Source organism: Topomyia yanbarensis, chromosome 2, assembly GCF_030247195.1.
Source record: "Topomyia yanbarensis strain Yona2022 chromosome 2, ASM3024719v1, whole genome shotgun sequence".
In the NCBI taxonomy this organism is placed as follows: Eukaryota; Metazoa; Arthropoda; class Insecta; order Diptera; family Culicidae; genus Topomyia; species Topomyia yanbarensis.
The window spans coordinates 136,938,295-136,951,247 of NC_080671.1; the positions used below are offsets into that span (position 1 = coordinate 136,938,295).

A 12,953-nucleotide genomic window follows, 5' to 3' on the forward strand; every position below is an offset into this window, starting at 1 on the left:
CGCGCTCACCGCTTCCCCACAGACCGGGACTTAGATAAATTCGGAGCAGTGAAATTTGAATATAACTATTAGTGTAAATAATGTAAATAAATGTTATGTTATAAGCGACTTTCAGTGTTGTGTGGACTGAAATTGTCCGAAGGAGGCGGAAAAGAACGCCCTTTTGCTGGCCTGTGCGGGGCCAGCCAAGTTTGTTTTCGTTTCTGGTGCTGTTCGTCCGCCCTGTGTTTCACTGCTTTTCTCGGGCTTGAGTATCGGCCAGATCCCGGCGTAAACAGTTTCTTTCGGTGATGCCACGAGTATAATTGTATGAGAAGTCTTATCTCACTACTAGGTGAATTACTTGATGATCTGTATAGTTATATACCATCCAATATTTACTTCACGATTGAACGCAACGCCTAATCCAAGGGATAAATACATGAACTCTAGAAGAAAAATCACTATGAACGCATTATTTTGTTTTTGTAGTGAACTTACATATTGATTTTTGAGAAATAGTTCAATTATTATATAGGTAATTCACAAAATGTTTTCAAAATCGAATTCCTTGAATCACGTAGATGTGTTTTCATACCCTGATGTTCGAAATCGGTTTAGTTTTGCCCCTAAAACACCAGTAAGGGACCGTTCATAAACCACGTAGACCGAAATTTGAGAATTTTTAACCCCCCCTCCCCCCTAGTAGACCTTAGTAGACTTTTACGAAACCCCCCCCCCCTCCACCAAAAGTCTACGTAGACTTTTAATTTTTTTTTATTCGCGGGAAATGTGTAATTACCAAGAAGCACATTATAATGTTCAATTAAAAATTAGCGTTCAGATTTATTTCAAGCTTTTTAAATATTAAAGAAAGGTGTTTCACATTGGTTTTTTGTCTATGATTGATCAAATCAATTAGTACCAATTCAAGGTGCTTTCCAACGTTTGTGTACTTCTTTCGTTCAACGTTCGGAATACTTCTCTTCAAGTTTAGTCACTCAAATATATGTAAAAAGATATATTGCTATAACTAGCTTAAATTTTGGCCGAAGTGTGCGAACAATGCAGAATTGCTAAACACTTTTTGAGCCCTACTGGTGCATTCAAAATTGTTAAATTATAAGAAACATTTACGAAATAATACTGTCGATGTGTACGAAACATGCACACAAATTTCACTATTCGTGAACAACTTTCAGTATATAGACGTAAAATTTAACGGGTGTTTAAAGATTTTGAAATCAGTGTAAATGATTGCAAGAGAAACTGATTAACACGAGTAAACACTTTGTTGTAGAAGTTTAACTACACTACTGCTTTAACCACCGAAATCAATAAATAAAAAAAATAAAATTAATCCACTTATTGTTAAAAATCGGGTGTTTTGCTGTTACAATTCTTAACTTTGACCATTTTTTACGTTTTTATGGTTCATGCATTTAATGGTCCATGCATGTCTGCTAACTAGTGGTGTCTCAGATGATTTCACAGTCAAAATCTTCCGTCGAGAGGAATTTTGGGCGATCGTCTTTGGAACTGTCATTTTGTATTATTCCTAGATCAAAACTATATCGAAATATACGCAAGAAACAAAATCGTGGGTTCTGGGTTGAGTGGTCGCTTAACGAGTAGTTACCTCAATAGTGTACTAGCTTTGAAGTGTCTGCATAAATACTGAATAGACCAATATTTTGAATACAACTCTCTTTAAATCCCATTTATAATTAGTAATACGAGAATAACAAAAAATAAAAGTCTACGTAGACTTTTTCAAAGACCCCTCCTCCCCCCTCGTAGACAAACGTAGACTTTTGCCAGACCCCCCCGTCCCCCTTATGAGTCTACGTGGTTTATGAACGGCCCCTAAAGCAATACTCTATATGAAACGGTCTCCTTTTTAATTAGTGAAAATTGGTGAGCGAGGAATACAAATACAAAATGTTTAATATCTCCGTCGCTCGTGCACGGATTTTGACAATATATAGCTTGATAGAAAGGTATTTTTACAAGGTTTATAATTATGTGCAGTTGTTGTTGGACAACGTTGCTTTGTTTGAAAGTTATTTACTAAAAACCTGCAATGTTTTGACAAAATGACCTATATCTCAGAAAGTAAACAACATATCGAAAAACAAAAATAATAGTGTCAAATGGCAACGTTAGGCCTTTCATTTGAAACTAGTTTCATTAAGATCGGTTCAGCCATTGCTGAGATAATTACATGACATTTTGTACATACATACATACACACATACACACACACACACACATACAGACATTGTCTCAATTTGTCGAGCTGAGTCGATTGGTATATGAAACTCGGCCCTCCGGGCCTCGGAAAAAGTTTTCAAAGTTTGAGCGAATCCTATACATTTCTTTTGTAAGAAATGTAAAAAGTTGAATAGTCAAATATGAATGAAAATCTTTCTAGTTTTATTATTCTACACTCAATAACGAACAAATTCCTGTAAACAAATTATAATTTCAATAATAGTTTCATGAAATAGAGCCTTTTTTTAGAAGTCAATAATTCAGAAACAGTTTTTCCGTGAAATTCAACGTACTTCTCTATATATTTTCCAACTATTTGTAGAAATGTCAAAAAATTGATTACATAATTTTTCAATGGCTTAAACACTACCGAAACGAGAAAAATATTTTGTTATCCCAAAATAAGACAAAACAAAAACATCCTGCTGGTGTACAAGCCCGCGGAATGTGTCATAAGAGTTTCGGCCCTCCGGGCCTCTGTTAAACGGTAGATTTTCAAGGTGGTTGCATAACTTTTCTATAGAAATGCAAAAAGATTTATAAGGGAAATTCACGTGTTATCGGATTCTTTTACTCCACTCCGGAACCTTCTTTCAAATGAAATATGGTAGCAATCAATTGGAATACTATTCCCTTCATTTGAGACAAATATTGTGAGAATCGAGTTAGCAATATATGAGAAACAGTTGTGAATCTAATTCCGGAACTTGGCCATTTACCCGAATTCCCGTAATCCTCAACTGTTCTCAGCGCGGTCAAAGAGTCTTTGATTTGCAATTAGTGATTTGAACCAAAAATTTTCAGGATTTTGGAACACATTTTTAGTTTTGTATTATTTAGATATCATCATTATACCGGTTTTTATGGGAATTTCGCATGTGACCGCATACTTCAATCTGTTACATATGAAGCAGAACGATTCCAATGGAATTTAAAGGCAGTCAATAGGGATGCTGTAGCTTTCATTTAACCCTATATTTGAGAAAATCGAGTCAGATATTTCTGAGAAGCAGATATGAGTTCAATTCAGGAACTTAGCTACCATCCCGAAGCTTCCGGTTTCGCCGAAGGTGTTCAAAGTGGTCAATGTAGATTTGGTCACATACATACATAAATACATACACACAGACAGCCGAACTCGACGAACTAAGTCGAATGGTATAAGAGACTCAGCCCTCCGGTCGTTGGTTGAATTTTTCCAGTTTTCAACTGCAACCAGCAATTTCACCCATCTTTTTGAACATTCCTTTCCTGTATACCTCAACCAAAAAACAAATGTTTCCCAAGAATTATGTTTCACTGTTTTTTCGTGTTTTGCGTACATTAATGACTCACTATACATCGGCTTGATTAAGATTAGATTTTTATATTTCCCATTTCTTGCTTTTGTTCCAGAGCCATGCCGAAGGGAATCGACTATCGAACACTAATAGCACGGGGTAGTCCTTCGCGAAAGGCGCACGCCTTCAAAATCCCTTCACGCAGAGCACGTGTAAAGCTAGCTCTGATACTACTGAGCATACTCTTGGTGTTTTTGTACAGCATCAGCCTACCGTTGTGGATTAACGGGAGCGGTACCGGCAATCCATACTGGGAGGAAGCATTCATTACCAAAGATGATGAGCAGCATTTCAACTACAACAGTTCGTACTTTGTTAACACGGTAGGCTGTAAAATGCCCAGTTTACCGATTATGGATGAGCACATACAAAAATACGTTCAAAAGGTCGAGCCATTGAACTGCACTCCAGCATTGATTCAGAGCGATAGTAACACGATCTGGTTCCAGCTGACGGAAGAAGATATTGATCGATACTACGATTTGACGAATGCCAGTTTGATTCAGTGCTGTTATAGACCATTCGAACGGAGATCCAACAACGGTGTACGTATCATCGGACAGGAAATTTGCTTCGACTATGGTGAACGAATAGAGATCGATAGTGAATTTATTGCGATTATCTGTACTCATCCGAGCAAAAATAAGTTCATTTTCTATAGAGACTACTTTGCATTCGTTCCTTTAAAGTTGAACGTCGAGGATCGCTGCGAAAAAACTCAGAACGATTTGAAAACTAAATTTCAACCAAACGGTGATAAACTAGGAGTTATGATACTTGGCATCGACAGTGTTTCAAGACTGAACTTCCATAGGCAGATGCACAAAACTGCCGAGTTCGTGATTGATCGACTGAAAGGTAAATGAAAAATAAACAAACTATGATCGCAGCAGTTTTCATGAGGTTTTTTTTTCTATTCCAGCTGTTGAAATGTTTGGATATAACAAGGTCGGCGACAACACGTACCCAAATCTTGTTCCAGTGTTGACCGGCTTGGACGTAGATGAGTTAACGGCTGCATGTCTTCCCAACTCGAGCAGCACTTTCGATTTGTGTCCTTTTATATGGCAAAAGTTTGCTGGAGCTGGTTATCGTACGATCTACTCTGAAGATAGCAGCACACTAGAAACGTTCAATTATCTTAAGAAGGGCTTCCATGACCAACCCACTGATTACTATCTGAGAAGTTTCTTCAGCGAAGCGGATTCTTCGATCGGATACAATAAAAAGGCAAACGCCAAGCTTTGTCTAGGTGGAAGAAATCCCACTCAAATACTGGTGGAATACGCTAAAAAGATTGTGACCACTATGACTAATCGACTCAGTTTCTCACTGTTGTGGGCTTGTACTATGACACATGACTTGCTGAACTATCCTTCTTTGGTAGATGACGACTACAGAGATCTGCTCGAGCACATGGTGAAAGAAAAATTTCTGGACAAAAATGTCGTTATTCTACTTAGTGATCATGGAATACGATGGGGGAATTATCGCAACACATATCAAGGTATGATGGAAGAGCGACAACCTTTCCTATACATAATTCTTCCTGAGTGGTTCCAACAAAAGTATCCCGCCGCCTTTCGCAATCTACGGAAGAACCGACAGCAATTGACGTCACCCTTTGACTTATACGAAACATTAAAAGACTTGGTCGACTTAGCTTCCATAACCCATTTAACAATCAAGAAACGGTCCACCGAACTGCTTGACACAAAACCCATTCCACGGGGGATCAGTCTTTTCCTACCCATGTCTCCCATGCGAACTTGTGAAGATGCTGGGATCGCTGCACATTGGTGCACATGCCACAATCACAAACCGATCGCAACCAACGACTATCGAGTGGTAACTGCGACACGCTTCACTGTCGAAAGTCTGAACCAAATGCTGAAGAAGTATCCTCAGTGCAGCGTTCTTCATTTGTATACGATCGAGGACGCAACTCTGGGTGTTTCAACGGAGGAAATATTATCTAAGAAACCGACCAATCAATTCAGCGACATCAGTGTCCGTTTTGTAACGAAACCAGGCGGAGCAGAGTTCGAAGCAACGATCAGAATTGATTATAAAAATCAGAGTTCGTTGACTGGCAGTGTTAGTCGGACAAACCTGTACGGGAAACAGAGCTACTGCGTGGACGATTATCGAATGAAGCTGTATTGCTTTTGTACGAGATAGATTAGCAATGTTGTTGGAATATGTTTAACTATTCTATAGATTAAAGGGTCGATAAATGTGATTTATTTTGTGATTAGATCGTAGGATAAATACATAAGGACTATAAATTAAGGAATTTGTTTTAAAACAGCTAACTTCTTTTCAAATCGTCGAGGAAAAAGGCAGTTCTTTAAGAATGATCGAATATTTAAAGTAAAATACGATACCCAATTGAACGACAAAGATGCGTTTATGATTTTATCACGCAAAACCAATAAAAAATTTTTTTATAAACACCAGACATTTTGAATGATAATAGATATCACGTCTGCAAGCAAAGGAATGTTTAAATCGTAAATGTTTCTTATAAGTTTTATGTCATTATCCGTTTTTATTTATTATTACGTCTTCGGTATATACCTTACAGATTACACTTAATGCTATTGCTAGTATCAATGTTAAAATTTTCCAATTGCTAACTTATAGCTAGATATAACTAGATTTAGTGGTATGGAAGTCATAAACTAAAGCAGTTTCGTTGAATTTGTTACAACATCTGTCTACAGGATTGTTCTGGTCATATGCTGTACGGCACGAGCGGACCCAGAAAAAAATTCGGAGGGGGTCCGAAATATCGATTTTGAAATGTTCATTGTACATTACGTAATATAAGGGGCTCTATTCTCACAGTCACGTCACCTAGTGACTAGAGGGAAATTTTGTTCTAGTCACTAGGTGACGTGACTGTGAGAATAGGGCCCATGTAATACTCTCATTTAATTTTTAATTAATCAGTTTTGCTGGTCGAATCTGGTTTGGAATGATTTTGAATTTAAAACGAATTTAAAATTTTAAAATTTCTTAAGTTAAAACATTTCGGGGAGGGTCCGGACCCCCACGACCCTCCCCCTGGATCCGCCACTGCTGTACGGTACCTAGGAATCCACAGAAGCGGATGATTCCTTATATCACGAGGGGGAACAAACAAATGAATCCATGAGAGATTGTCGGGACAGTTAATATTGTTCGACAAGATATCTTTTGATAACTCCAGTGTTGACAAATCTAGCAACATGTATCTATTATTATACGGCGAAAGACGGATAGGGTCGTTCCAAGGCAATTTTCTGAGAGCAAATCGTACAAACTTCTCTGAACGCGTTCTAGTCAGCTACTTTGAACGGCGGCTTTGTATGGCGCCCATACTTGTATAGCATACTCCAAGGTGCTCCGGACCAGTGCGCAGTATAAAGATTTCAGTGGGTAGAAATCCACAAAATCGACTGTGTTCCGTTTCCGAAACCCCAATGTTGCAAAAGCTTTCGCCGGTATTGCAGTGATGTGGTCAGTGAAACGAAGTTTTCTGTTGAATAACACTCCTAAGTCGCGGATAGAATCCACCCTCTCGATGACACAGGCTTGAAGGGTATAATCGCAACGCCTTTTATTACAACGTCCGAAACTTATCACATTTACATTTATCGACGTTGATCTGGATACCGTTCAGCGAGCACCATTCCTGTATATTGGCTATATCTTCTTGGAGCACAGCAGAGTAGAGTGCTGAGGCAATTGAACGGAGCATTTTCAGATCATCAGCATAGAATAGTTCTCCAGACTTGATGCGGGTGCAGAGATCGTTGATGAGTAGGAGAAATATCAGTGGACCTAGATGACTTCCTTGAGGCACACCGGTTGGCGTTACGAATGCGCTTGAGCGTGTGGTGCCAATTCTAACGAAGGCGAATCGTTGTAAGAGGTAAGAATGCAGCCAGCTGGTTACCCAGTCAGGAAAATCTAGTCGCTCCAGTATAATCTGCTTTTCTGCTGACACGGTTTTTAAGAAGAAGAATCTTATATATGGCATCATAGAACGACGCAACTGCCTTATCTAAGGCATTTCCAACCAGCATCTCACGCCAATTGAGTGCACTAATGGCCATTGAGATTCCATAATTGTATCAAAAGCTTCACCATCATTAGAATGGACATGAAAACTTAAAACGAAGGGTGTATGGTGAGGGTCCGTATAGATTCGGAGGCTCAATCAGTTCGAACACGTATGTGTCATTAATAAAAGCTAAATCGAGGGTCCGTCCATTCATGTTACTAAAATAGCAGATTTGGTACAAGACACCAGCGACCAACGTTTCTGTGATGGCCATCTCTTGTTCCGATGTTGCATTTTCAGGAAGGTAGCACTTATAATCGTCATAAAAAATCCACCAAAGATTAGGAAGATTATGATCGCCTACAACAAGTACATTGTCGCGCCTACTATATTTGTCCAGGATGCTTTGGACTGCTGAGGAGTGAATGTTGTACAAATCAGGATCACTGTTCGGCTTTAGATAAATGCAGCAAATATATAACGACCTGGCATTGAAACGTGTACGACAACTTATTCCAAACATTCACATCCTGGCATTTTTAGTACAGTCCCAGTTAGATGTATCTTTATCGCTATAAGAACACCACCTCCGCGGCTTAGATGACTAGTAGAAGAGTTGCGATCGCATCGGTAGATTGCGTAGTTCGTCGATAGCTCAGCGTTTAATATAACATTACGTAGCCAGGTTTCGGTGAGAACGATAATATCATAGTCGCAGGAAGTGAGGGCAAGCAAGAAGGCTTGCGTTTTAGTTCTCATTCCGTTCTGGTAGTAGACGGACAGGAAATCATGTGCTGTATGCGACGGTGTGCTGTGAATCAAATGGTTTTCAGGGAGCGGATTATCATTTAAAGAAACATACTTGCCCGACGAGGGATTTTGGAAGACCCTATCACGACCTCCGAACGCAGGGCCGGGACGACTGAGCTGGTCGCTGGCTGGTACCGCGACTGCGTCGGAGCGCTCGGGGGCTTCCATAGTACTATATAACGGGCGTCCCGGTGATGGCAGCGTCCTGTACAGTCGTGATTCGCTGGTTGGACACTTTTTAACTGGACCGCTTTTTAGTTGGACCTCCGCTAGTTGGACCCTTGTCCAACTAAAAGGCATCTGAATGTCAAAATCTTATGTCAAATTTACTTTGACAATCATTCTAACAATAGGGATCTTTAATTTGGAAAAATTGTGCCAGTTTTTCATATGTATTGGTAGCGGGTGTCCTTACGAGTACACTCATATCATTCTTAAACCTTAATTATTCTTTTATGATTTTTAAATTTAAAAAAACCAAATCAAACTCAACCAGCAAACTGACAGTTGTCCTACTAAATGACGTATCTGCAAATATCTCGTTCGCCTCATTGTTAACCGGGACAGCACCCCACACAGCATGATCTGGTACTTTGTCAATCCGCTAGCAACCTGCCATCCCAAGTTTCATCTGCAAACTATGGTAGATCTGATAAGGCAACCTATAGGGTCGTGCAAGTCGCATGGGTTTGGATGTGTTATTGTCCTAAAAGGAAACAATCTAAAAAATGTTTTTTTCAATAGTTTCGGGCCAAAAAATTGAAAAAGGACTGAGATATTAACTCACGGTACTAATCTGCATCAGAATATGCCTTAACCCGCACACCCCTAAAGATCCCTATTATTAGAGATGTTAATAGATGCAATTACATTACTAACGTCTCCTTTGGAAAGTTTTTGACATCTGTCAGTCGGTCCAACTAACGAATCAAATTCGTTAGTTGGACAGAGGTGTGGCAGTAGATACAGAACACTAGATTAGGATTGTCGCTGGTGCTCCCATTGTTTTCGCCTCGGAACATGTTTGTTTTGCTTTCGGTATATATCTGCAAGGTATCGAAAGTCTCTCTAGTAAAAGTGTTTGGTCCGCACTTTTGGTACACGCAGAAAAATATGGCCTGCATGTAACCACAAAACTTCAAATTAGTAAAATGCAGAGTTTACCTTTTATATTTCAGTCTTGTTTATTCTACTGTGATTTTAATGCATTCAAAACCGAAAATGTCCAATGCATAAAATTTACAGCAGAATAAACAATAGGCAAACAGAAAAATGATGTGATATCTGCACTGAGAACTGACATACAAGTAAAGTTTTCAACTTGTGTAAGAAATAAAACTGTCGCTTTGAAATGACAACAGTGAGTAGCAACTTGCCATTGGTCGGCGCTTCGATCGGCCAGCAATCGCTATACGGGACTTGTGTGCAAACTTGGATACAATGGTGATTCACGCATGCGAACCTGTATGCGATGGTGATTTTCAACGTATTTTAACTTAAATGTTTACACAGGTTTTTCGGGAAAGTTTGTTCTAGCTTATATGTCTGTTCTCTGTGATATCTGTTATGGAACAAATTTCTATGTGGCATACTATTATAATTTCATTAATTTTCACATGGTATCTATGCGTGACAGATATTTTTTATGTTCTACTACAAATTGCAAAAAAATATGTGTGGAATCAATATATTCAATATAACGATTTTTTTTGTTATGAAATGAAAGAGTTTGTATATACCGCACAAGAAAATGAAAATTCATCAAAATTCAGTACAGGTTTAGATAATTTGTGCATTCTAATTAGTGGGAATACATCAGCCAATAATGGCCATTGTGTTGGTGGCTAAAAGAAACAAAAATGATTCGTCGCTATGAAACGACGATAGAGGATTATTTCTTTTGCTGTTTTTATTTGGCCTTTTTGACAGGTATATCCCGGAATCAAAACAGTGATGTTCCTACCACTGATGCCAGCGACAATCCTAAGCTAGTGTTTTGTATCTACTGGTGTGGCCCAACCAGCGAATCACAACTGTACTACTGGAGTTGCTTGTCTAGTGAGGCTTTCACCCAGAGATTTTTACTGACCCAGGGTAGGCTGCGAAAAACATGAGTATAGGCTGAAACCAGACATAAATATGGATCAGAACGATTTGTTAACATTTTAGAACTTTAATCGGTTAATATTACCTACTGAGAGGGAAAAAAAAAACAAGTATAAACTTTTTCATTTCATCAGTAACTTGTCAAGGTTGATTGGTTGATGGATTACCAAATTGACTCACATACACTGTTTTGTACTGGCAAAGTATAATGCGTACCACTGTTCTGTTCCGTTCACATTAAGCTTTGTGAACACTCATTTTTTCCGTTTTGTTGGGTGTGGCTAATCGCAAAGAACCCAAGAGCACCAGTAATTCTCGCTGTAGTGGATAAGCCAAGCATTGCTTACCGCGACAGAGGAAGAGAAGAGTGAAAGACACTACAGCGTCTTCCGGAATTCTTTGCGGGTTATTCGTCGCAAGGAAGGTTCCAACAAAGAAGTAAATCTCTCCTCACAGTTTAACATTTAAGGACCGCTGCAGGCAGCATAACACCAGAATAATTCGTTTGAAACAAATACATTTAGTACTATAAAAGTTAAAAAATCTGTCGTCTCACCAGACTCGGAAAAATTAAGGTGAACCCCAGAGGCCCGCAGATCGCCCCGAAAACCGGAGTCTACGGGCCAAACCTAGGGAGGGTAACATGTACCACCTTGAGTCGCGGACGTTTGACAAGATAGAACAGCGAAAACTTGGAGGGTTAAAAGCATACTGTTTTCAAAACAATATTAAAATTACGTTTTGTTTGACGTACAAGTCCATAACATTTTAAATACTTCCGGAAATAAATAATAAAGAAATGAATGAAACATTCAGGATAAGTGGGTGAGTGGACAACAATGCATCAAGCTTAAAATATGCTAGGCTGGATGTCAGATCCATGTTAGTCTTCGATTATAAACATTTGAAGTACCATCAGATGTAGCTTTAAGCCGTTTTCAACTCCTTTTCGACAGTTTTCACACGCATTCGAAAAAAATTGTGTTAAAAGCAAGTTTTTAGTTTGTTCTGTGGCTTATGCAGATTTCTTTTTGAAGCAACAACTGGGTTTCTTAGTAGCAAAACAAATTAATATCACAGAGAACAGACGTCCATCTTCAGTATTCAACTTGTGTAAAATCTCTAACGGTTTCGAAGGTAGTTGGGATATCCAAACCAGGTGCGCTACTATCGTCATGTTTTTTGTGGCTGAATTCGATAGAATTGACAGCGGTTATTCCTTTACCCAGTCAACCTAGTCCGAAACCGGTTCGGACTTCCAGCATGAATTCCAGCTCAAATGTGTCGTGAACCGAAGCAGACGGTCCCTGTGTGTCATCTAAAACACCCAGGTCGGACTGAGAATCCGATCCCAAGCGCATCCGTTTCGGTAGCTGGTTTGTCGCATCCCGAGCGCCGTCCATGGCTCGCTGCTTGCTCGCGTCCCGAGAGCAACCCCGCGCAGGCTGCTTGCACCCAGTGTTCTGACTGCCGCCCGTGGCTGACCGCATCCGCCCAGGCTGCTTGCTCACAATTTCCTGATTGCCGCCCGTGGCTGACTGAATCCGCCCAGGCTGCTTGCTCGCAGTGTCCTGATAGCCGCCCGTGGCTGACTGAATCCGCCCAGGCTGCTTGCTCGCAGTGTCCTGATTGCCGCCCGTGGCTGGCTGAATCCGCCCAGGCTGCTTGCTCGCAGTGTCCTTTTTGTCCAGTTTGGATCCCATCCGTCGCTTTTGAAAGTATCCGCAAGAATGAGCTGCTAGTCGATGATGATGCGCTATTTATGGCATTCTAACCGGTAGCAAAATATTGTTTTCTTCTTGTTGTGGCAGAAAGAATAACCTCCCCTCCAGATATGGAACCAAAGCGAAGAGTAATGCAACTTTTTTCTCTCTCTCTCTCTCTCTCTCTCTTTTGCTGGGCTGGTGATTACGTGTATAGGGGAATTTCTTTTTATTTTCGCAGATGATGTTTTATACGATTAGGTATGATATTTATTGTTTAATTGCTACTGTATTATATATCTCTTCTACAAAATGCATCAACCGATAGAGTCGGAATCGGTTGTTTTCTTTGAGCAAGATTCCATACTGAATCCATTCATGATTTCGAACCGGTTCCGGAATGGATTTGACGGATAGTTGGGATAGGTTGGTGTGGCGGCGCTAGTGTTTATCGTATATTGATTCAAATGTTTACACACGTTTTTTAAATATTTTTGTTCGATCATGGATGTCTGTTCTCTGTGTTAATATTGTGGCATTCTTCACAAGACGAGGCATCCAACTAAAAACAAGGGTCTTGGTATCTGATGGGGAAATTAAATAGATCAAATGTGTTCACCATTTAGCTTGAGCTTGTGCGACCACCCCTGGCTGCTACTTCATTATCGATCTGGACTAGCTGAAGTTGCA

The 12,953-nt window shown here is 39.8% G+C and overlaps 1 protein-coding gene across 1 annotated transcript in view; it reads left to right on the forward strand.

Annotated features, from left to right (window-relative positions):
* Positions 1 to 6,047, forward strand: part of LOC131681480 (uncharacterized) — a 54,066-nt gene extending 48,019 nt beyond the window's left edge. Inside the window, exons 2-3 of the mRNA XM_058962291.1 lie at positions 3,649 to 4,451; positions 4,516 to 6,047. Coding sequence (XP_058818274.1) covers positions 3,649 to 4,451; positions 4,516 to 5,774 — 2,062 coding nt within the window. The 3' untranslated portion in view covers positions 5,775 to 6,047. The remainder of the gene's footprint in view (positions 1 to 3,648; positions 4,452 to 4,515) is intronic.
* The last annotated feature ends 6,906 nt before the right edge of the window (positions 6,048 to 12,953 follow it).